At 32.9% G+C, this 27,325-nt stretch overlaps 2 protein-coding genes across 3 annotated transcripts; one reads left to right on the plus strand and one right to left on the minus strand.

Moving 5' to 3' along the window:
* The first annotated feature begins 1,365 nt into the window (after positions 1–1,365).
* Positions 1,366–25,972, plus strand: LOC122513220 (putative uncharacterized protein DDB_G0286901). Its single transcript, XM_043629484.1, has 4 exons — positions 1,366–1,378; positions 1,963–2,072; positions 14,002–15,612; positions 25,408–25,972. Exons 1-4 carry the CDS (start codon positions 1,366–1,368, stop codon positions 25,579–25,581), a joined length of 1,908 nt encoding a protein of 635 aa, XP_043485419.1. The 3' UTR covers positions 25,582–25,972.
* On the minus strand, positions 19,007–24,391 carry LOC122513334 (coiled-coil domain-containing protein lobo-like). 2 transcript variants are annotated; one of them, XM_043629662.1, is made up of 3 exons: positions 23,680–24,391; positions 20,485–20,613; positions 19,007–19,050 (listed from the first exon to the last, which is right to left on the minus strand). In XM_043629662.1, exons 1-3 carry the CDS (start codon positions 24,064–24,066, stop codon positions 19,030–19,032), a joined length of 537 nt encoding a protein of 178 aa, XP_043485597.1. In that variant the 5' UTR covers positions 24,067–24,391; the 3' UTR covers positions 19,007–19,029. The 2 variants fall into 2 exon arrangements, with proteins under 2 accessions (XP_043485597.1, XP_043485596.1); XM_043629661.1 differs by lacking the exon at positions 19,007–19,050 and having other exon boundaries at positions 20,418–20,613.
* Positions 25,973–27,325: the final 1,353 nt, after the last annotated feature.

Below are 27,325 nucleotides of genomic sequence, written 5' to 3' on the forward strand. Positions count from 1 at the left end.
CGTTTTGTTTTATCTATACATTACATTGTACTATGCTGTAATTAATGGCCTTTAGGGAGCCTAGGCTCTATAAAATATTATTAAATAAATAAATAAATAAATAAATAAATAAGACGAAAACTAGAGCCGAATTTTTTCGTACACTCTTATTACATTCCTCACGAAATTTGGCTAGGTATAAGAGAAGAGATGTTTCAGATGTTAGCAAGGGTATGGTACAGAAGCTAGCTTAGGTAGGTAGGTAGGTAGATAGGAAGGTTTTGTTAGATAGAGAAGGGTAGGGTCCGTAGATATATCCCATTTTCTCTATCGCGAGTTAGCTCCTCGGGTCGTCGAAAGTCCGCGGTTGGATGGCCGTTGGTTCGTTCGTTCGTTCATTTGTTCGTTGGTTCGTTCGTCGAGCTATGTATTTACACCCAGGGTAGCTTGAGTCCTCCTGTTCCCCGCGTCCCTCGCGGACGATCCGCCAGCCCCTGATACCTAGTACATAGGGACTAGGGCAGCCAGCACACCTCCCACCCCCCAATCTCTCTCTCTCTCTCTTTCTCGCACTCCTACACACAAGTACACACACGTAGTCAAACTCACTCACACCGAGCGAGTCGTCAGTCAGTGAGAGGCTATCTGGTAAACGCGTAGGGTGGTGTAGACCGTGAGTAGAGGAGCGAAGAGAAGAGAAAAGCAAGGATACCCACAGACTGAGAGAAAGAGAGAAGGAGAAAGACAGAGGGGGGTTAGGGGGGGTTAGGAGACAGCTGCAGGCCATGCGAGGGTCCGCCAACCCAAGCCTGCCCGTTTACCGCGGAATACACGGCGAACGAGCACCACCAGTTCACGGTATAACGCGAGATAGAAACGGCAACCTATGAACCAGAAAGAGATGGAAACACCCTACTCTGACGGAGTGACTGAGAGAGAAAGAGAGAGAGAGAGAGAGGTTTCCCTTAGTTCGTCCCTCAACCCGCAGCAGAGCCTGGGTTCGATGAGCGAACCCACCCTTTCTTCTACCCACGACGACGCGTACACGCTGCGCTAGAACCTTTCATCTCTCTCTTTCTCTCTTTTACCTTCGTTCGTTCGTACCTTCCTTCCTTCCTTCTTTAACCCCCCCCCCCCGCTGCGACTCCTCTACTCCCCGCTTCACGTCATTTCACTTTATTCTTCCTCTAACTCTATCCTCTCTTCTTCTAAATATTCTTTTGTTATTTCACGAAAATCTCGAACCATCATCTAACAACATCAATGCCCTATGCTCTTCGATTATTAATAATTGTAGTTATTGTCAGAAATATCAGAAAATTCTATGTTAAAAATCATTGACAGCTAACGGTCATTGTAGTAAATAGGAAACAATTCAACTGGAAGATGAGGCTGAAAGGTACGAAATTCAATTATAAAAATCCATTGTTACCATGTAACAGAAAGTTTCGTTAAACTTGAATCTTTTTCTTTTATCCCGCGGATGACAATACGAGAATCTTAACTCTTTCTTACTATTATTATTGTTAGATCGAAAAATAAGATAAAGGACACGTGTGGTGCTACTCTTCCTAAATTCTTTCACGCGCCGAATTTTGTACTCGTTGTTGTATTTCGTTAGAAACAGAAGGAAAGAAGAAGTAGAAGAAGAGTAAGGGAAGAAAAGAAACGTACCGAATGTGAGTGAACGAGTAACGATGTATTGTGAAATATGAAATGAAAAGAAAAAAAGAAAAGGAAATTTTCTAAAAAAACCATGGTCGGGTGTATGGGAAACTCGCGGTTGTGGTCAATTTCCATCCCAGTCCTTTATTTTCTTACCGTCATCCCTTAACGTCCTAGCTTCTACCCTCACCGTGTCTCTACTTTCACCATTCTTTGACTATTTATCCAATCTGCTTCCCATTATTCTCTAGGTTACCCTGGCACGGTTGCATTTTTTCTTCTTCTTATTTTTTTTGATTTTTCTATTCCTTCTTTTAGTTATTCGTATTTCTGTTAGCAACAGCATCTATTCCGACGGACACAAACTAACAGAAGAATTGGAGGATTTCTTCCAAGGACAATTGTGTTCGATGCCAGACCGGACGTTGGTCGGATACTTGCTCGCTCGCTCGCTCGCTCGCTCGTTTGAATGTAGGTGTGCGTTTTAGGTGTTGGTGATGCGCGAGTGTTCCCAAGGGTTGGTACGACCTAGCGTGGGTATTCTAGCTCTATCTCTCTCTCTCTCATTTGCTGGGTATAGGGTGCCGAGGTATCGATCTTCTTTTTTATCGGCTGGAAATTCCGAAATCTCGCGATAGGGTGAAAGATAGAGAGAGAGAGAGAGACGAAAAGGAGGACAAAGTATAATAATAAAAAAAAAAATAATGAAAGGGTAGACGTAGGGTAGGTTAAAGGGAGTAGGTCGGTTTGATACGTATAAACAAAGAAAATTATTCAAAACAATGAACAATCTCGAAGAAAATAATCCAACGTTTTATGGGTACGTTGTTAATTGATCAATCAAATATACAAAAAATGTATAACGATATATATTATTTAAAATAATTGACTACACGGTGAGCAGTTATTTGTGGGATCAACCGATGAAAATTGTCTTGGAAAAAAAAAGCAAAATATATTTCCCACTTTCCAGCCGTAAATTTAAGGAAAGAATTTCCTCTGACGCGTCTAAAATATGGCTTCGCGTTTACGCTGGTCTTTTCTGGATTTTTCTTGTTCTTCGACGGACGCACTGTAGCGCCACGTTAGGCTGACCTCACGAAAAAATTCGTTTGTTCGTGAAGTATAACCGTCATTTTTAAATTTTTTTAACGATTTTGTCCTTCTGTATACCACGTTTGCGCGCTATAGCATTGTAACTCGGGTCAAATTATTACTTTGAAAACTGAGTGTTCCTGAATGTTATCGCGAATGGTTACTTTTATACCTGAATAGAATTTCTTATAATGATAAATGACTTTCTGATCCGTTTATTTATCCGATTTGTCAACCGTATCCAATTATTTCATTATGTTGAATAAGCACACTTATTGTTGCACACTTATTGTTGCACACTTATATTCTTAATATCTTTTCCTATTTAACGAAATCTACGAATAAAAATCGTTTGCTAACTTTACGAAGTGGATTTTATTCGAGTAATAAATATTTATAGTTAATTGTCTCATTAACATTTATATTTTATTTTTCGTTTATACTTTTAAGGAAAAATTATTCTTTAAAAAAAAGTCGGTCTAGCCTAAAACTTTTCGAAGGAAATTAAATACAAGTTTTATCGATAAATTAAACATTTTTTTAATAATAACAATTTAATATCGATCCAATTGTATTATATAAACAACAACAAAATGAATTTTCGTTGAAATAAAAAACAATCGGGTGGTCGGTGATTGGTCGTTAGAGAAAAAAAAAATTGGAGAATAATTTCGCGACGAAAAACGCGGCGTGGAAAGAAGAAAAAAATGTTTAAAAAAAAATAAGAACGACGAGGAGAAATGGTATATTAATGGGAAGGAAGAACAGTTTTCATAGAGAGCCAGTGGTAAGAGAAAAGTTTTGAAAAGAACGAAAACGAAATCGGAAGTAAAACTCTCGTTGATCGGTTAAAGTTATAACCCAAAGAAAAGAACCGAGCTAGGGGTTGTTACTCGTTTCGAAGAAAATGCGAATTCTTGGGGAGGAAAGAAAAGTTTCAAGGTCAACGGGTCGGTATACTATCGGATATACGTGTATCGGAATGGTAATAGACATTGCTTCGATAAACCACCATCGATACATTTCTTCTTTCCAATTTTTGCGTCGAGTGTACGATATCTACAAGATTCCTAAATTTTAATATTCAATTTTCTCACACCCCCCTAACACTATATAAGATTTTATTTATAAATATTATCCAATTTTTGAGTCGAGTGTACGATACCTAAAAGATTCCTAAATTTTAATATTCAATTTTTCCTACCCCCCCTAACACTTTATAAAATTTTATTTATTAATATTTTTATTTCAAATAAATATAAAAAAAGAAAAAGAAAGGAAAAGAAATTTGATTAGACAAATTTGAATACCAATAAAGTAACATACTAATCTAAAATATTTTCTAAATATATATATTAATATATTTTATTATTATTTATTTATATATTTATTATATACTCTAATTATAAGTGATATTATTATATAAATAAATACATTTCTTATCTTATATAATAATCGAATAATCGTATAAACAACAAGCGAATCGATGGCTCGTGGACATCACCACAACAATTCACCTTTAATATCATTTTCAAATGAAATCGTAATAATAATCGATAAAAAGAAAAAAAAAGAAAAAAAAAAAAGAATTATGCTTAAATAATCGTCCGTATTAAAATGCGAACGATTCGAGAAAGATATTCCTCTAATTTATTTCCTTAGCGGGAGTCGCAGCATCTCTCCTCTACTATAATAATAATAATAATTGACTTTTTTATGAATGAACTTAACCCTCTCTACCATCTCATTCTATATTTTCCCCCACTGTTATCCAACAACTTCCCCCACTTTTCAATCCTTTCTTCCTCTCTCTCTCATTCGAAACCACCACGTCGCAGCGTAATCTTTATCGAAGTTGGTCGGGGTGGAGGGGGGAGGGGGTGGGTTGGGGAGAGAGAAGGCCCCTTTAGAACCTTTTATTTTCTTTTATTCTTCATTTACTTTCCCTTTTGTCATTCTTTATAACTCAATTTACACGGGCACACACACATTGACTTTATTATTTGACTACATTACAAATCAAATATTTCAGATAAATATCGAATAAATATGATTTTCTAATCAACGAACCAAAGTACGTACAAGATTTCTACAAATAATACGATTAAGTGGTTTACTCATCACGAAATTGGCGTTAACAAATATAAACATTTATTTGTAGTACGTGACAAACGTGCTATGAATCATATGGAAAACAAAAAAATAGAAAAACAATATTCCTTTCAAAGGTATAGATAAGTAATCGTAATTTTCGTTTATCGAGAGGGGTGGGGGACAAACAGTAAATTATTTGTTTTTAATGTCATTTCTAACACACCAAAATCTCTACTCCTAATGGAGTTAGGCCACTTTCAAAATAAACGGTTCAGCGATTCAACTAACTTTGAAAACTTATGTGTCCAGAATGACCGTATTTACTCGGAATAGAAAAAATCTTAAATGCTTTATTGATAGATAATTTGAAGCTGTACATATTACCGTGGGTAACCGGAAAAAAATAAAAAATGGAGTTAGGCCACTTTCAAAATAAACGGCTCATATATATATTTCGATGGGGTTTGATCGATTTTTCGTTGCACATATACTCTCTCTCTCTCTCTCTTTGTCATTTTTTATTCAAACGAACCATTTCGGTTGGTTAGAAAAATAGATCCTATTTGAAAATTGATAGGAGAAAAGCTTCGGACTGATATTTGTACGCGTGTATGAGTGTTACAAGTACACGTTTTCAACGCGCATACTTTGAATTCGCACGCACGTATACGAGTACATTAAACCGTAGGTGAAACGTGCACCCACGCATACACCTTCCTACGTACGTACCTGGCAGTACATATTTCGAAGTATCGGAAGGTAATTGCATTTCGAATGGTACGTTTTAATTCGTTCACTTTATTAAAGTTACCTCATTCACGTTCGGCAAAGAGTACACCACCATCACCACCGTACCATCACCATCGTACCATCACCATCGCCATGCCAAGTAAAGTTTAAAAGCGTGGAAACGTAACAACGTATATTGCGGAATCACAGTTCGATGAATTAGATTCAAATACAGGTGCACTTTGGTTCTTTGAATATAATTGATATCGATTCGTCGTCGTCAATGAAATTTTACTTCAAGTTTAGTTAATAGAAATTATAATCTATTTTTTCTAGTTTTTATAATTACGCGCGGGAAATATTTTAGAAATATTGTATACAGGTATATATGGTACTGTGTGATTTTATTTTTAATATCTGTATATTTAATAAACAAAAATTAGTATTAATATAAAAAATATAGATTCCCCATAAACGTATGACCTGTTTGAAGATACTTAGCAGCAAAATCAATGAGAAAAATAACCACTAACGATTTCTGTTTTATTCTAATTTATATTAAATATTCTAAACATGTATATGCTTACTGAATTTTAATTCTGTGAAATTATGTGACTAATTTTATACTATATTTAGTATTTCTAATATTTGGATCACATATATCATGAGTCTCGCATGTTGTTATAGTACAAAGGTTATATTTAAAACAGTATTAATATAAAAAATATAGATTCCCCATATAAAACGTATGACCAGTTTGGAAATACCTAGCAGCAAAACCAATGAGAAATAATAATTACTAACAATTTCTGTTTTATTCTAATTTATATTAAATATTCTAAACATGTATATGCTTACTGAATTTTAATTCTGTGAAATTATGTGACTAATTTTATACTATATTTAGTGTTTCTAATATTTGGATCACATATATCACGTTGTTATAGTACAAGGGTTTAATATCTCTATATTTAAAACAGTATTAATATAAAAACTATAGATTCCCCATATAAAACGTATGACCAGTTTGAAAATATCTAACAGCAAAATCAATGAAAAAAAATAACCACTAACGATTTCTGTTTTATTCTAATTTATATTAAATATTCTAAACATGTATATGCTTATTGAATTTTAATTCTGTGAAATTATGTGACTAATTTTATACTATATTTAGTGTTTCTAATATTTGGATCACATATATCATGAGTCTCGCATGTTGTTATAGTACAAAGGTTATATTTAAAACAGTATTAATATAAAAACTATAGATTCCCCATATAAAACGTATGACCAGTTTGAAAATACCTAACAGCAAAGGCAATGAGAAACAATGACCGTTAAGATCGGCGTTCATGGTTCACGGTTAGAGTATTATTGCGGCACGTAGCCATAGGCTGCGTGTACACGTAAGGACAACTCACACTAACCGTGAGTCGTACGAGGGGGGAAAAAAAGGGGGGCAACCGAGCAAGACAGGGGGAGTAGATAGGGAACGGGAAGGAGAGAAAAGGAAGGAACGAGTCAGCGTATGATAAATAAAGAGAGACAGAAACAGAAAGAGAGAGAGAGAGAGAGAGAGAGAGAGATGGAAGGGCACGTGTGCTGCTCGTCGCACATCCTTCCGCGAAAGCTTGTCTCACGATGGAAGAAGGCAGGTGAAAATTAATTGTACGGGTTACCGGCTTGCTCGCTTGCTCGTCGAACGTTTCAAGAGTAGGAAGAACAAAAACAACAAGAAGAAGAAGAAGAAGAAGAGAGAGAAGAAGAAGAAGAAGAAGACAAGAAGGAAGAGAAGGAGGACAAGGGGGAGGGGAAGGGGCCCCACACACACGCGTATATCCACTGTTTTCTTGGCGGCACTCAAAGTACGGGTCGTCGTACACACACAGGATGCGTCGATCGATTTTACCTCCTCCTCCTCCTCCTCCTCCTCTTCCTCCTCTTCCTCTTTGCTAATACCCCCCCGAACCCCCGTCCCACCCCCCAAATGCCCGTGAGCTCCCCTTTCTGGTGTTCCGTCCGCGGCGCCTGTTTCCCTCCGACCCACATCGTTCTATCTCTTTTTCACCTCCCTTCGTATTTTCTTTCCTTCTCACTCTCTCTCTCTTTTTTACTCGTATTGGCCCTTTTCTTTTTTCCTTTCCGCGTCCTCATCTTTCTCTCACGCACGTATTTTATACGCGTGTATTTATATACGTGTATGTATGTGTGTGTGTGTGTGTGTGTGTAAGTGTGTTGTAAACGCACGCACGTAACCAAGCACGCAACTCAATTCGTTAATAGTCGCACCGGTCCTCGAAAGCAAACCCTTCGATAAGGGATTTCCGCTATCGTCGCGAATTCCTCTTTTTTTTTTTTTCTTTTTCTTTTTCTTTCTTTTTCTTTTCCCCCTCTCTTTCTATCCGTCGCTCGCTCGCTCACTCATACTTCGCGCGTATACGTGTATTCGTGTACACGTACGTGTAACGTACGATGGTATTTCAGGAATGACTTTTTATTTATACGATTTTTCCGTTGACATTAGATTCGAATCTGAATTCTACGCGTAACCATTTTTTTTCCAACCATAATTGCGATAATGTTTTTTAACGGGGAATAAATAAGATTGTTGCTTTTTCTTTTTTTTTCTTGTACAATTTGTTAATCCTTACGTCGGAGGAAATAAAATAGTAGATAATTTTTTTTTTCTTTTTTCGAACTTACGTATCTCGATAAATTCATTCGGACGAAATTTGTCCTTTAACAATAAAAAAAGAAGAAAAGAATAAAAGAAAAAGGAAAGTCACAGTGAAATATTACATTTCTCTCCACGACACCGTTTCAAGGACACGACACTTACCGAGGAAAATCAAATCTACGATGTCCATTCTTTTCTTTTGAAGAAAAGAACACACACACACAGGTAGAGAGAGAGAGAAGAGTATAAAAAAAGAGAGAAAAAAAATGCAGATGTCCGAATGGAACGGTGGAAGAAAAATAAAGATTTAACGAATAAATGAACGAACGTAAAAAAAAGGGGGATTAAGAAATAAGAGAAAGTGGAAGAAAAAAAAGGTGTCCAAAAAAAAAAAAGAAAGAAATAAAAAAGGAAAAGAAAAAACAAATCACGCGACGGACGATTCCAAAAACTCGGAAGGACTGAGAGGACGGGGTATAGGAAAAGGTGGAAGGAAAGAGGAGGAAGGTAAGGTAGATGGAAAGAAAGGAGAGTAAAAAAAAACTGGTGTGTGTACTTATGTACGCACGTAAGAAGTTATACTTCTTTGCCGTACCAAAACGAACATAACCTCAATAATCTCAAAAATAACTTCAAAAAAATAACTTAAAAAAAAATAATAACAATTATTATATAATATATATAATATATCGATATATCTATGTATATATAATAAAGAATAAAAAAACTGGTGTGTGTATTTATGTATGCACGTAAAAAGTTATACTTCTTTGCCGTACCAAAACGAACATAACCTCAATAATCTCAAAAATAACTTTAAAAAATAACTTAACAAAAAAGAAAAATTTATTATTATTATTATTATTATTATTATTTAAAAAAAAAGGAAAGAAACATATTTTCAATCGATCGATATATTATATATATTAGAAAGAATAATAAAATATCATAATATATGCCATGGTACGGTGATAGTATCAGTTCCCGCTCGATCATTTAAGTAAAGCAGCGCTGAGTACAATTAGTACTTGGATGGGTGACCCGCTTGAGAATAAAAAAAAAAGAGGAAGAAGAAGAGAAGAAGAGAACAACTTCATGCCGTATACTTGAAGAAATCACTTTGCCGCGCGTCGTAAATACCGACAAACTTCATGGTGTCGTTCGGAAAAAAAAATCACTCCCATCACATTTTCCCAAACGTGCCGAAAGAAAATTTACCTCCAAAAGGAACGAAAATGATGACCATTGGTCGAGGAAAGTTTAGGGGAGGAGGTACCGAAACGCGTACGCTCCTCATTGGTACGTTGACTCGTAGATACAATCTTTACGAAAAAATTTTCGCCGAAAAATAACTCTTTGATATAAATGTCGGTAAAATTTGATCGGTTTCAGGAGATGACAGAATGAGATTCTGTCATTCGATGGAATTTATTTATTCCTCTATTTACTTAAAGAATATTTCTGATTTTTGTTCATGGTGAAATAAGAAAAATGACACGTGACAGTTAAACTCGTTGAAAAGGGATCGTTCATTTGAAAAGAACGAAATTGATTATAAAATAAGGAAAAAGATCGGGAAGGAAGAAAAAGAAAAAGATAGACAAATAGAAGGAAAAGCAAAAGAAAAGGACAACAAATTTTAGACCGTGTGATCGTAAACCCGAGTTTCTCAAGGGAATTTGGTGGTAAGTTCCGGACGTAGGAGAAGTGATTTGATGATTTTCGTATAGCGGACAAAGAGACAGAACCCGTGGCTAGTTAGTAGTCGAACCTTGGATCGAAGAAAAGACGCGGGTCTTGTAAACGGACAGGACTGGCCCACTAGCTTCGTACCATGGCGAATAGAAAGTTGCCGCTTATTTCTAGTCGAACTGAATTGTCCCAATATGTGTCGAGAAAAAGGTGCCCAAAATTCCTCCCATTAATTTTCATGTACAAATCCTCTTGGGACTACAGGAACATTCAAAAAAATATTAAACCGTGAGTTAATGGCCATCTCATGGGATGAATCCCTTCTCAACGGTATACAATGGATACTCTGCGATATTTAAAAAATTAGTTTTAAGAAAGGTTTTCTTTGACAACCGGATAATTTCTGAATTGTTAATGTCGATCTTGTTCGTCGATACAATAAGGAGTCCGGTCCATCTATTGAATAAATAAACAAATTCATATCGGTTCCAATTATTTCAGTTTATTCAGTTTTACTTCACGTGGTTAAAGAAAAACTATCATTGAGTACGTGGGGGATGATTACACGAGATGGTCCGATTAAACGCATACGAATAATCGATTAATCGATTGTTTATAAATTATTAAAAATATCAATAAAAAATTTATCACGTTTTTAGGATGAAAAATAGTTCTCTCACCTTCCAAGGGTTTTTTTTACTAACCGAAAATCTGAATCGTTGGAGGTCAACGGACACATGAAAAGACGCGACAACGTAGGCTTGGAAAAAAAAGCCAAACTAAAACGAAGCACTATTCGATTCAGCGTCATTAATTTACCCTTAGATCAAAAAATCAGATTGTAGCCCAACAAAATTCTAGTTTAGCTATTTTTGACTTGCCTAAAAAACGGTGTTTATGTTTCATTGCGTTATTAACAATAATTAACAATTGCGTTATAAACAATAGGAATGTCGTATAGGTATTTGAGAATGTTCCTTAACTGTTGATACCCTTTCGTATCAAGTGACAAATAAAACATTTTAACAGAGATAAGATTAGAATTAGTAAACGGTTCTTTTGAGTCTTGGAGGACAATGTTTTGTAAATTATCATACAAAACTAAAATACAGAGATTAAAATTACAAAATTATATTCTTAATGGTATAAATATAGATAAATTATTGAAATATACCAATTTTTATAAGATAATTTATGTAGAAGGTAATTTTATTGTATCTATAACGTTCCCGACACATGCGTGAAAATCGCGTCGGCCTGCTACTCACCCGGCTGAAAATGTTGCCGACCGCAAAAGGTTGAAAAATAAAACTCGTATCTCGATGCAAATTATTTTATTAGTTTATTAATATTATTCCACTGCAAAAAAAAACGTGGTCGAGCAAAAACAATGGTTGAGATATCATTAGGCACACGGGGGGGGGGGTTGATCACGCGAAATCTTCTAATTAAAGAAACATTCTTATTAATATGAAAATCAATGAATATATCGTCTAATAATAAATAATAATATTAATAAAAATTTTATCACGTTTGCGTAGGATAACAAAAATATTCCTCTAATATTCGAAGGGTTTTCTTACGAAGGGAAAATTGCGAGTCGTTGGAAGACAATGAACCGTGTTCGCGACTAAAGCTGAGAAATTTGTCGATGAATTCGCCATTGTCGATCACTAAAAAAAAAATAAAAATAAAACAAAAACTAAATTCGTAACAATAAAAACGTTTATTTATACTATTTCATACATCATGATTTCTTTAAGTCCCTCTCACATACGCAAAATGTAGATGAGTAGAAAATTGTTTTGTAATTTATGTTTGTACAAAATATTTTCAATCGCATAATTGATGTTTTTAAAGTGTTATAAAGATATGTAAAATAAAATAAGTATTGTTTTTTCGCAATTTGAAGCATCTTAAATTATGTTGAATGGACTTTCGGTTCCTTCAAATTTTATAACGAATCTGGTTGTTAATTTTGAAAGTGGCCTAACACCATTCTTGATAAGAAAACGCATATTATTCACTTAATAATTGTCATTATTTTAATAGCAACTGTAAATTGAACACCTTTAGATACACTTAAGCAACATAACTCATTGTTATTCTTTAACTGCATTTTTTTATTTTTAATTGCATTGAAACGCAAACCTTTAAATATCTCAATTTAAGGTTATGTGGAGTTAGGTCACTTTCAAAATAAACGGCACATTTATACTATTTCACTGCATAAACACGTGGTTTAACGAAAACGACGGTCGCGGATATCATCCAAGATATCATAAAATAATGTAACAAAACATAAAAATTTGATTTATAAACAACCAAAATCAATACGAAAATCAATTAACCGACTATTTAATAATAAATAAATACAAAAATAAAATTAATAAAAAAATTATTGCACATATTGAAGATGTAAAGAAAAGGAAAAGTGTAACTTTTCTCTCTCATTTCCCATTTTAAGAATTTTCTTAATAAATAAAATAAAATAAAATAAAATAAAATAAATATAAATAAATAAATAATATAAATACAAAAATAAAATTAATAAAAAAATCATTTGACATATTGAAGATGTAAAGAAAAGGAAAAGTGTAACTTTTCTCTCTCATTTCCCATTTTAAGAATTTTCTTAATAAATAAAATAAAATAAAATAAAATAAAATAAAATAAAATAAATAAACAATATAAATAATAAAATAAAATTAATAAAAAAAGTCATGGCACATATCGAAGACGAAAAGATAGGGAAAAGTGTACTTCTTTCCTCTTTCATTTGGGAAATAATTTTCTAACAAAAAAAGTGGAGTCGTTAGGAGCATCCACCACGGGGGGTTTGGGGGTAGTCCTTAGGAAGAGGGGAAGCTGCGAAATTCCGGAAGCGTGCGCAAGATAGAAGACTGATTCGGTATTCGTCTTCGGACCTATCGGACCTATGGACGAACGGATGGATAGATGGACGAGCGAATGGGCGAGCGGGTTTCGTTGGGCGGGCTGAAGATGGGGGGGAAGAGAAACGGCTGACGACGGACAACGACGACGACGGACGACGGACAACGACGAAGACGACGACGACGACGACGACGACAAAGAGGGAGAAACACGGTTCCCGTATACAGGTTTGCCAAAGAGAGTGAGAGAGAGAGAGGAGAAAGAGGGTGATGGGAAGGGGTAGAAAAGGGAGCGAGAAGTTGGACGAGTAGTAAGCTCTGGCCACGGGGCGTGGGCGGTAGCGGGAGCAGGGCAGTGGAAAGGTTCGCGCGATCTCGCGGCTGAGAAAGTTAGAGGAGGATGAGAAATGCGCGGATAGGTTGTAGACGAAGAGAAGAAGTGGGGGGCTGGAGGAGAGGTACCCACGGAAAGTCGCGAGAGGGGAACTCTATTGGTGGGAGTCTTTTACTCGTGGTGGGGATGACTGGTGGGGGAAACCCGACGAGTGGAAAGGGTAGCGGAAAGGAAGCCCCGCTGAGAAGGATTGGGTATAAGGCCGTGCCGTAGTCGGCCGGTAGATCAGTATAATTTCGAGCGCAGTAGAGAGAACATCGACAGGAAAGTTTGTAGAGAAATATTTTCTAAGGTAACTTCTTCTTAAAGACAGAATTTATTTTATATTTCATTTCTAATCGAATTCGAGAAGTTTTCGTTTTTATTTTTTGCTGAGCAAATAACAGTTAGATACGAGTGCGAGAATCGTGACGATTCGTATCGGAGAGGAGAGACGTTGTGAATTCGAAGTTTCGTGAATTGATTGCATCAACTTGACGAGGACTAATTGTAAGTTGCAAATAAATTTAAAATTCAAGTTTACTGACTACGAGTAGAACAGTGAGATAAATAAAGTGAACATTTTCATTGATAGTTTCGATTGGAACTGTTTGGCAGAGAGATCACTGATCGCGATTCAGCGCTAATCGGGTGAAATTCGCCCACGTGATTTAATACTATTATATATATATATATAAATAGATTGGACTAGACAGTGACATTATTCTGGATCGGTGATAGGAAACCGATCTGTGATATTTTTTTTCTTTTTTCATCTAAAGTTTTAAAAAACATTTAAGACGGGTACGAAAAAGACAACGATCCCCTCGAAGAGGGGTGGCGCAACGAGGCCAGGTAAACGGCCCATGCGTATACTATCAACGACGGAAAAATTGCAAGCAATAAACCGAATTTACAGTGGCGAAAGCAAGGCCGCTGTTGCTCGCGATATCGGAGTACCTGAGTCGACGCTAAGAGGATGGTACAAATCCGAAGATAAACTTCGTGCGATGGTAAACGCCAGTCCGGTATCGGGGCCCAATTCCGAGCAATCTAATTCATCAGGAAGCCAATCCACCAGTCCTAACAGAAATATGAATGGGATTGCTTCCGGATCATCGTCAACGATCATGGAAGAGGAAGGACCGGCAAGAAAGAGGCCCCGATTAGATCAAACCGTAAGGACGACGACAACAACGACGACGTCATCGGTGAATTGTCCTTTCAGCGAGTTACCGGTGGATAATAATTTACAACAGGCGTTTCAGCAGGTAATGCATCAGTCGCGAATAGATCCACAAAACTACGAAAAAGTCCTACAGGTGATTAATAACATCAACCTCGACATGAGTGCACATACATTTGATAATAATTATTCCGACTTCGTTAAACATCTTTCCAATGTAAATAAGAATGCGCGCTCATCGGTTACTTTATGTAACAATGGATTACAATACGCGAAAAACAACTCTCTGTTAGGCGTATGCAATGCTGCGGGAAACAGCCAAAACAACCAAAACATCAGTAAAATGCATAACGCAGCAATAGCGACCTTCCTCCAACTAGATGCCGAAAGCAAGTCATGCCCGAGAAAATATCTTAAACCGACAGCCGAACCACTGATGAACTTGACACCGGTAACGCCAAAGAGAACTACCGAAAACCTTGCCTGCAATAGCAACAATAGCAGCAGTAGTAGTATCAGCAACGGAAGCCTTAACGGCAGTGTTGTATATCCCGCGGCCAGTACCAGCGGAACTAACAATTGCGTTACTCCGAATAATAGTGGAGTCTATACCACAAACAACATCGCTCTCGGACAAAAATTAAGAAAAAACGCAATTGTTGGGACGGGAATAAGTAACACTAGCACTCCCATAGTATCATCGCCCAATACCAACGTTATCAACAACATCACCACCGCCAACCTATTAGCCAGCATGTCTAGTATGAGCGAGTTATTATTTACTTGGTTAAATAGCCAAGACATCCCGTTGAACCTGTCTAACATGCAACCATTATACGAAAAGTACCCATGGTTCTGGAAGTTCTACGGTAAAACGTTATTTCCATATCAATATCCTGGATCGCCTCCTCAAACAATCGAACAAGTGGGGAAAAATATTGAAATAAGCTATTTCAAAAAATTGGGCTTGGATACCTTTTTGGGACAACAGCAACTACAGCAACAACGGCTGCAACCGGAGGTACAAACGCAAAGGCAGCAGCCGACAATGACAAAGAGCAACCCGGTCAACAATAACAACAATACCACCACCAATAACAACAATAGCAACACCAGGGAACCCGACGAAGAAACCTGCTGCAACAATGTCCTCCGTACTAAAGAGGATGCGATTAAATGTTGTGACAGACTCATCGAATGGCTCGACCAATGCGAGGATCCATCGGTAACCAGATTTCAATTAATGAATATACATTATTTATCATTAAAATTAAAAAATAGTAGGAACACAAATAGCCGTAAACGTAATAGAAAATAGACCATTGATTTATAACGCGCGATATTACTCTGTGATTCAATATAGTTAAAGTTTTAATTGAAAATTTGGATTATTAATAATAATAATATACATACATATTTATGTATATGTAAGTATATATGTATATATGTAAAAATGTAAATATGTATATATGTATTTATGTAAATATGTATAATATGTATGATAGGAATTCTAGGGATCGTAACATAGAAAAAGGATCAAAAATAGGAAAACAGCGGGACGGGAGGGAGGAAGGGTGGCAGGGTGGGGTGGGGGGTGGATGGAAAGTTGGAATAAGAAACGAGAAGGGAAAAGTATACGAGGACGCGAACGCGAGACGAATCGAGTGGAACGAACCGCGGGGTCCGCGATGCTGGGTTGGGGGGAGGGATGGGGATCGGAGGATGGGGAGAGGGGGGGACGTGTACATAAGGGGGAACTTTGGTCGCGAGCAAGAGAGAAAGGGGACGAAGACGAATAAGGACAGAAATCCATCTCGTATTCCGCGAAGTCACATTCGGGGAATGCGCGATAAAATAAGAAGCACATCACACGCGCGCGCACACACACACACACACATACACGAGAAGCGGCTGCTCGTGGACATTATAATAACCTCGCGGTTATACTTCATTCTTTTCTTTTATTAGATTATCGTTAATGTATCGGGGATTGGTGGTAATTAAAATTCGCGAGATGGGGTGGGGGGTGGGTGTTCGGACAGTCGAAGAGAGGAAAAGCTTGGAATTGAAAAAATCTATCTAACAGAATGGGAAGTAAAAAAAGAGAGAGAGAGAGAGAGAGAGAGAGATGTAGGTATTACCGATCAAAATAATAGCAATAATAACAATAATAACGATGACAAGTAAAAGACTTTAACAATAACAGCATCGGAGGAGTTCCGTACACCGCACCGTTGCACCGGCGTGTGTCTCGGTTGGTAGTAAATAATGCCATGTGTAAACGTGGTTACGCTGGGGGCTCGGGGGAGGTCCTCCTCCGTGGAATAGCACATGCGCTCACAGAGAGTAATAAAGAACTTTTTTATGAATGAAACAACTCGGTCGGTCGGCCGGTCCCTCCCCACCACCACCACCACACCACCGCCACCTTCACAACCACCACCACTACCACTTTCCAACAGCAATGTTGCAGCTAGCAGTAGTGGTAGCTGTTTTATAGTTGTGCTAGTGTCCTGTTGGTGTTGCTTGTGATGAAGTGGAGGTGGTAACCACGACCACGAGTATATAAAATATATATATCATTCTCTCTCTTACCTTCTCACTCTCTCACTCTCTTGGTTTCTCTTTCTATTTCTTTCTTGTTTTTCTTCTTATTCGACTTTGACTTAATTTCTTGATCTTTTTCTTTCTACGTATGTGTATTCTCTTCTTCGTCTTCTCGTTCTTCTTATTCTTCTTGTTTTCTACAAACCCGATTCGTTTCCAACGCTAAATATTACACCGCTCGTGACGATTATACTTTTCTCATCTCGTTTAATCATTCATTCTTTCTAGGGTTTTTTTTTATACTTTGTTTTTTTTAATTAATTAATTAATTAATTAATTAATTAATTGTTTAATCTCTTTTAGGGGCCACCCTAGTTATCCTATTTTTTATTCATTTTTCTATGTGTACATATACATATATATATATATGCATAGATACATATATATGTATATGTATGTGTACGTTTAATTTATATATTGTATATAAATTTGTAAAATGTATATACAAGATATAAAAACTTAAATCGAAAAATTAATTAATATAACATTGTAAGTATTTGCGCGCGCGAATAATGACGACTGCAACCGTAACCGTTGGATAAGTGATAATTATGCTAATGATGATGATTAAAAAAATATAAATGAATTTCCGAATAGACGAATGACGACGAAAGAATTAAAAGAGAGAAAAAAAAAGGGGTGTATAACGAAAAGAAAGAAAAAAAAAATGACAAAGCACGAAAATGAGAGAGAGACAAAAAAAAATTGAAATGATAGATAATTAATAGATAAACAATAGATAGATAGATAAATAGATAGGTCATTTTGAAACCGGAACCAAATGGAAACAACCAAATCTAATAGTTTTTAAAATGAACTCACCAACTCGCACGTATTATTCAATAATTAATTAATAATAGTTTGGTTTTAATACCATTCCCCATCTCCCCTACTTTTTTCGTACGATTAAACTTTTGTATTATTATTTATTTTTCTTTCCTTATTTATTTTTTTATTTTAAACTTTTCGATTGTTATACCTTTTTTTTTTTTTTCTTTTTTTCTCGCGTCTACGCAATTTAGAAATAATATTTTAATCAAATAAATAGCGATTCGACATGATCTCATTAGAACTAAGGCAACATCGAAAATATGATCTAAACGAGAACGAAAAAAAGAAAAACAAAAAAAAACATGATTAGGTGGAGGAGGTTAGAGGGCGGGGGACGAGTAGAGAAAAAGGGGATAGAAAATGAAAATTGAATAGGAAAAATTTGAGAGAAAGAAATGTGAAAGAAAGAAGAAAAAAATAAAAGACGAATTAGGGTAGTAGTCCAATTAACGACTGATAATGCTCGGGGTGGGGGTGGGTGGTGGGGGGGTAAATTAGGAAAATGGATACTTTCGAAGAATAAAATAATGAAATACAAATGATTTGTCCGATACGACAAAGTTAGCGAAATTGCGTGACGAGAAAGAGGAGAAGAAGAAGAAGCTGGTGAGGTAGGGTGGGAGGTAGGTGGGGGGTGGGTGGAAGTGGGAGAAAGGAGAGAGAAAAGAGATTGCACGATGAGGAGAGGGAAGAGAGGTGGAGAGGAAAAATGTAAAAGAGAGACACGCGCGGTTTCGTTGGAAAGGAAAGGAAAGAACGGATGTCAAGGACGAATACGAGTGAGGCTAGTGCGGGCACGCGGAGCTTGTTTCGTGAATCTCTCGATTTATTTTTCTTCTATTTGCATTTCGCATTTTGTATTTTATATATTTTTGTATTTATTTTTCTAAATTTTTCCTCTCCCCCTGCGATCGCCCAATACGACTTTTTATTTTATTTTTTTCTATTCTCCTCGTTTTTTTTCTTCTTTTTTAATCGTATTATCATTATAATTATAAGATGCGTAGTTTTTTATTTTTTTCGTGTTCTGCTAGGTGATTATTTATTTTTTGTTCTTTTACTTTTTTCCGTTTTTATTTCATACCAACGATACGATATTATCATAGTTTTGACTTCGAACAACGTGATTCGTTCGAATTTAGTTTTATTTTTTTGTTCCTTTTTCTTTTTTTTTTTTTTTATGTTCAAGTTACCACCAATCGATTTACAATAGCTTTCTTCTGGTCTAGAAAAAAAAAAAAAAAAAATTATAACTATCTCTCAATATGATAGAGAAACGATTGGAAAAGAATAAATTAGACAAAAAAGAAATAATCAAGGAGACGAATATTCCGATTTGAATTATTTCATTTGATTTTATTTTTAAATTTAAAAAAATTTTAAATTTCGATTTTATTATTAAAAGACTGAGCCACATAAATAATAATAACATTATTACTAATATTATTATTATTATTAGCATTATTACTATTAGTACTATTATTGGCCATATGTTATTCATTAGGTTAGAATTTAATTTTTGAAATTAGTTTGATTTTACATTAGAAAATTTTCAACGGAGTTTTTAACGTCTTATAAAAGATGGGTAGAGTTTAAAAATTTAATTTAAATGAATAAATACAAAAAAATAAAAAAATACAAAAAAATTTTGGAAGAGAAATTAAAAATAAAAAAAAATTTTGGAAGAAAAATTAAAAATACAAAAAAAAAAAGTTTTCTCTTTGGATTTTAAGTTAGTTTAATTAATAATTATTTTTTACTTAATCATTCGAAATGTAAGAGGAGAGAAAATTAGAAAAAGAAAAAGAAAAAAAAGAAATTTTGCCTTAGATTAAAATTAATAGAATTAGGTAGTAATAATTGCTTTTATTCGACAAAAAAAAAAGAAAAATGGAGAGAAAATTGGAAAAAGTAACAAAAAAAAAAAAAAACAAAAGAAAAGAAAAAGAAATCAGAAAAAAAAAAAAATAAAATTAGAAGAAAAAAAAAAGAAATTAGAATTAATTTGGTAATAATTGATTTCATAATTATTTGCTATTTTATAATGATTAGATATAAAATGATGATATGATTATATAATAATTCCAATTTCAACATCAGCCGAAAAGGTTAATTTTTTATTTAGAAACCAACTCTACCTACTCTTTTTCATTATTATTTATTTTTATTATCTATTTTATTATTATTTTTATCATAATAACTATGATAACTTGCACTAACGCAAAATTTTAAAATTTCGTTTTTTTTTAAATTTTTTTTAATTTTCGGCTACGGTGAATTGGAAATTAGAATTACGGTGATTAGAAAGACAAAAAAAAAAAAGAACAGAATATAATGTTCTCTTAATATTTTTTTTCTTATTTCTTAACAATGCTAATTTTATATTAAAGTAAATCAAACGTAATAGAGTTAAAAATTATTATGATTTCCAGTGACATTATTAATTAAGTTTTAAACAAAATTAACTAATACAATAATTTGGATAAAGGAATAATTTTCATTCAATCAAATGAAAATATATAATTCATTTAATATTTTAATTTATATATATATTTAATATATTATTAATAATATATTAAATATATATTTATATATTGACTACTTTACTTTTTTATTATATAATATAATTTTTATTATTATTAATATTATTATATCTTACCAGTAAAGAAACATTATTGTTATGTGGCTCATAAATAAGAAAATCGGAAGCAAATTTCGCACATCCTTGCCAATTATTTAATTCTGGATATGGTAGTGTACTTCTTTTTATACTGACTGATACGAATTTCTGTGGAAATAACAAATTTTATTTTTTACGTCGCACCATTATTTTTTTTCTTATTTTATTTTAACAAGTATCTTAATAACGAATATTTGTCTTCCGTTTTTATCATCTCGTAATCGTAAGTTTTCGGTGTAATTTTGATTTATGTTTTCATTGTCGAATTTTTGTTTTTCTTTTTAATTATCATTATTTTGTATTTTCGTTTTCATTTCGATCGATTTTTCATTTTGACCAAAATGAAGAAAGACGCAAAATTATTTTCCTTTTATTCCCGTCGTTTGGGGGGGGGGGTATTTTCTTTTCTTTTTTTCGGTGAATAAAATAGTCAACATTTAGCGATTAATTCTTAGTTACTTCTTGTTCAACACGTTGAATGCTATCGATGTGCAATGAAAAAGGGTTATCGGTGACCTCGTAAAGTATTTAGATTACTATAATAGATGACGCTTAATGTCTGATTGTTCATAAGTACCGTATTTGCAATTAATTTCAAGAAAAAAACTAAATTCAAATATAATTCAATGCGAATTATTATTAAAAAGTTATATAAAATTGCAATAGTTGATTGAAAATAGATCGAAAATTTTGCTTAATCCAATATTACAAATAAATAAATAAAATATTACATTTCTATACGATTTAATATGTTTCAATGTTTCAAATATAATTTCAATGTAATAAGAAAGAAAAAAAAAAAGAAAGAAAAAGAAAAAAGTAGAAAATTCTTTTGCAATCAGACGACATTCAACGTGTTAAACATTTCGATAAAATAAATAAATAGATAGATAAATGACCAGAACTAATTTAGTTAATAAATTAATTAAATAAATGTGCGTGTGTATACATATATGGAAAAATTTAAACGATTATTATAAAATGATAGTTTGAAAATTCTTAAACCCTGTTCTCGATCGATCAATCCTCTATTATCGAATGAATTATATTAATTAATAATTTATATTATTAATCAACTTATCGTTGCGTTTAATATCAAATTATTAGTTAATAAATTATTCGCGTAAGAGGTAATATAATAAATAATTGTAAATATGTGTATACACAAAAGATTTTAAGAACGATACAAACAAATTATTTAGGTTTAAAATTATAAAATAATAGACGCGCGCGATTATAAAATAAAGAAAATAGTGTAATACGCATATAAATAGATAAATATATTATGTAATAACCGTTCGAATATTATATAATTAAATAAATAAACCTGTAAATATGCGATACAGTTGAACGATAAACCAAAGTTATATTAAAAATAATAGAAAATAATCCGATATATTAATAAATAGTAACGATAATACAACAAATTAATAATAAATAATACAAAATGACATTGAAAAAATAGTGTAATTGTTAATAAGACTGTGACCACATGTACTCTTTATTAAAACAAACAAACAAACAAACAAATGAAAAATAAACAAAACGAAAGAAGAGATATTGACGAAGAAGAAATATGAAGAAAAATATGAACAAAAAGTGTATGACAATTGTAACGTGTAGTGGGATACATTGAGAAGAAAACAACAAAAGAAAACAATTAAAAAAGGCATGTTAGGATAATAAACGTGTATAGGGAAATTTATTTTTATTATTTAGATAGTAGCAAAGAGGAAAAGGGTTGTGTAATAAAGTGTAATGTTATAAAAAAAAAAAAATAAAAGAAAACGGAATAACAAACGAACAAATAAACAAATAAACAAACAAACAAACAAACAAAAAGACAGATTCCTATAAAATAAAATAAAAATAAAAAAACTGTTCACAGTTATATAAATATTTCCGATTAGTTCAATTACAAAGATTTGTATGTGTATGTATATGTGTGATTAAGAAAAAATGAGAGAGAGAGAGAGAGAGAGAGAAGTAAAGATTAAATAATACACATATACGTGACAAAGAGACAAACAAAACAAAAAATATATAGTGTAAATTACACGTATAAAACATTCCTCGTTGTTAACTTAAAACACATCTATACATATGGTTATATATATGTATGTGTGTTTATGCGTGCGTGTGTGTATGTTGACACACAAATATTCGCGTATGCCTTTTAAGAAATACACACGAATATCTTCTCAAATGTATATTTCAAAATAGTAAATAACAATAATTTTATTTGTAAACGCGCGATTTAATTTTTATATCGACGATAAAAATGCCTTTGTACGACGAAAGGGAAATTATTTATCGAAAGAATACACCGACGATGAATAATAATAATAATAATAAAAAAAAAAAAAAAAAAAAAAACCAAACCAAAAAAAATATTCGCCTATATATTCATTTTAATTCAATCTATCACCGATTGAAATTAATTATTTTCCATCGTTATTAACCACCATCATCCCCTTTCCTATCTCCCGCCATTTTCTTTCTTTTTTTTTCTTAGTAATTATAACCTATACAAAATGATTTCTTAATTATTATATTCGTAACTTTTTTATATAACACACATAGATATTATTTTTAATATTATAATTCATTTTTGTTTCATTTGATATCGAGTCAACAAATTTATTATTAATATTAAACAACGCAAATCATTTTTTTAATTTTGAATACTCTAATAATGAAATACTTATTGTACCATTTATATGGTGATTCATGGTTAGTCTGTGTTTAAGTTTGATCGATAACAGAAAAGAAATTATTTCAATTTTGTCGTCATGATAATAAAAGTAAAAGTACCAACGATTAAAAGTTTCTGACAAATAATTTTAAATAACTTTGTCCATTCATATATTTTTAATATTAAATTAAATGAAATAATTGGAGATGCAATTCGAAACAAGGGTAAGTGTCAAATTGATATTAAAAATGGCGGCAAAGATGGCGGCTGAGGTTAGAGAAACGCGACATATTTTAAAAAACATTTTGAAATATTTTAACTTTAAAAAATTATAAACTAATAATTATATATATATACAATATAAAAAGAAAAGTTAAAAAATAAAACTATAATTATATTATCATAAAAATAGTGTTTTCATATATTTGATATTTCATTTAATAACAATCATATTATTATATAATATTCGTTATTCTCACCTGTACGCCGCATTCATTTTCGCATGCCAATAAAATAGGTTTCCTTTTCTTGTATTTAAAATGAAATTGTCTTCGAAAATTTTCGGCATACAAGAGCAATAATTTTTCTTTATCATTTAGGTTACAATAACTGTTAGGTAAAGTTGACAAGTAAACCTCTTCTCTGATATCCTTTTCGGGCCAACATAATCGAATTAAACCTAATTCGCGTTGTATCTTTCGTAAAATATTACTAGTTATCGATATCGCTGTTAATTTATCATCTAATTCGTTGAAATCTTCGTCTTCGTATTTATTATATTCACCATCTTTAATTTGATTCTCGTCGTTATTAAATTTTTTCGATTCAAGGCCAGAAATGGCGAATGAATTTCGTACGGGTAACATTTCACTCGGTTTATTATTATTTCTTTTCTATTTTTCTTTCATACGTTGCATTTCATATACAAATTCACTTTCACTATACTCTCTTTTTCGTCCTTTACGTTAACACAATTTTTTTTTTTTTCGTTACGAAAGGAAACAAGAAAAGGACACCTTTTTTTTACCGAATACGATTACCGACACGCTTTACTACAATCGTTTTAATGATACTAATCAAGAACCCAATGTAAACGAATCTTATCGTCATGACAGCTGAGTTGTCGAATTATTTCAAATTAACGTTAATATTTAATTCTACCGCATGAGGGCACCACTGATCGATAAATCTTATTTTTTATCGGTTAATCAATCATCATTTACCTTCGTGGTAATTCAAATAATATAAATATTCATTTTGATTAATATTTCTAAGAAAATTTAACGAATAATCATAAATAAAATATATCTAAATGCCCTCTTATTTGCTAAATATTATTTTTCTTATATAAAAATTAGAAAAAAAAATCATTTGTTAAACTCTTATGGTAAGTATTTGACTTATTATCATTTATCGATAAAAAAGAATTAAATAAATTAATTTCCCTAGAAAAATTTTTTATTTAATTTGAAAAATCAATATTCTCTCAAATCGAAAACACGCGAGAACGATATCAAATATCTAACATGATCGAAGAATAGTAATTGATAATTTGCTGAGAAACGCTAGAGGTTCGAGGAGATAAACAATAATAATAACAACAACAACGAGATTTTACGAGGATGAAAAAGGTGTGGGAAGGTAGAGAAGTGTTTGTTGTAGGAAGGGATGAGGGGTTCAAAATGGCGGGAAGGAAAAAAGAAAAAACAGAGATGATTTAAAAGTGATTGAAAGATTTAAGAGTCCGAGTGGTATAAAATTGCACCGGTGTGCTGTTAGTGGAGAGAAAAATCGTGCGAAAAACAACGCAGGTAGAAAAGGTCAACCCATAAAAAAAAAAACTAATCGATCGATCGATTGAACTTCGAACTTCACGCGGCAAATACTTTAACGGTAAATAACAAAACAATTATCGATAACTACGATTTTAAGAAAACGAAATGAAAATACAGTTATCGTAGGTTATCATCGACTACAGTATAATCCAAAATTGAATTCGTTAATATTCGTTGCTAGAAAAATCAGCGTATCGACCTAATTGAAGATACGATTGAAAATTAAAGATAAGGAAATTATTCGAATTCCACTCACCAAGGAGAAAACAGATCAAAGAGCTGAACCTTTAAACAAAATCAACCCCCATAGTTTAGATTGGATACGACAAGTGGTTATGGAAACTTAACTATGGTGTTGCATTTATTTTTAAGGTAACAACAGTTCCATGCACCACACCAACGTTGCAACTGTGTGTGCCGAGGATTCGTGGTAGTAAAATAATACCGTGTGTAAACATGGTTACTCTAACTCGGGGGAGGTTGGACCTTCATCGTGGAATATCACATGCGCTTACGGAAAGTGATAAAGAACTTTTTTATGAATGAAACCACTCGGCCAGTGGGTTCCTTCATTCCAACTCTACAACACCAATACCAACATAATCCAACACACTAGTGCAACAACGTAGGTGGTGTTGATGATGGATAGGTCGTAGTATAGATGACACAACCAAAAACACATCTTGGTACTGTCCCCTTCTTTCTCTTCTTCCTCTTGCCCTTCTTTAACTAACAAAGGGCTCCATCGAACCTTCAAAAATATTCTTACATTGTATACCAGTTCATTTCCAGTTAAATGGAAAAATACATATTTTATAATTTAATTAAAAGAAAAAAGGAAATCTGGCATATGTAGGTGGGTTGAAAAGTATTGAGCCTACCACGAGTAGGGCTGTTAAAATACTATTGCCAATAATTGTTTGTCGACAAAAAAAAAAAATATATATATATATATATATAATATAAGCGTATAAAAACGTTTGCCTGGATCTTTGAAGGGACAAACTTCTTCAATTTATTTTAAAATTAGTCGTTAAGAATAATTATATTTGTAAACATGCTATATATATATATATATATATATGTACAAGTATATATACAAATCATCCTAATTTTCGATACTCTAATAATTAAATATTTATATTACTTTTTTTAGGGTAATTTAAGATTATTCGAACGTTACATTTGAATTTCTAAATATTAAATAAATAACACTTATGAAATCGTTGAAATTGATAATCATTACAACAGAAAAGTATTAACTAAGAAAACTTACAACACAAATGAATCTTAAGTAACTACAAAATTGTACTTTCAGTATTAATTACAAGAAATATAATTAAGGAACGATTAAGATGCATATTGAAATGCATCTTTAAAATGGCAGCAAAGATGGCGGCGGAGGTTAGAAAAACGACATATTTACGCACATATTTTAAAAAAACAATTTAAAATATTTCAACCTACAAAATTAACTATTATTACATATACCATGTAGAAAGAAAAGTTAAAAAACAAAATTATAATTATGATAATAATAATATTACTGTAATATTCTCGTTATTCTCACCTGTAGGCCGCATTCATTTTCACATGCCAGTAGAAAAGTATTTCTATCGGGTCAACATTAATTCTCGTCGAATTGTTCGTAAAATAACACGCATTATTAAATATCACTGTTAATCTGTCTTATAATTCATTTAAATTATCGTCTTTGTATTTATACAACTTTTCGTCGTCTTTAATTTTATCTTCGTTGTCGTTAAATTCTTTTAAATTTTTTGTTTTAATAATAGAAACAGCAAATTAATATCAAACAGGTTTCAACTTACTTTCGTCGTTTATGATAAACAAAGTTTTTTTTTTATTAGAAAAGAAAATATATTTAAATTTAGATAAACAAGTGTTTTTATCAGTAACACAACTGAACTTATCAGCACAGTTATTTACTTACGTCGGTAATACTTTATATTAAGATTACCGACGGTCAATATTATTAAAGTAGAAGCTGCTATTAACAACGATGAATATTCTAAACATAAAGATTCCTTAATGATTAAATTATAATTTTTCTTAAAAATATATTGTATATATATATATATATATATCGTCGGTAACTGCCACTGTCGGTAACTGCTACTGTCGGTAACTGCCACTGTCGGTAACTTCCACCGTCGGTAATTGCCATCGTCGGTAACTGCCATCGTCGGTAACTTCTACTGTCGGTAACTGCCACCGTCGGTAACTGATTCCTACTTTTAAAACATCGACCGTTTTTAATAAGAGTTTG

This window comes from Polistes fuscatus, unplaced genomic scaffold (assembly GCF_010416935.1).
Source record: "Polistes fuscatus isolate 324 unplaced genomic scaffold, CU_Pfus_HIC Scaffold12, whole genome shotgun sequence".
Taxonomy (NCBI): domain Eukaryota; kingdom Metazoa; phylum Arthropoda; class Insecta; order Hymenoptera; family Vespidae; genus Polistes; species Polistes fuscatus.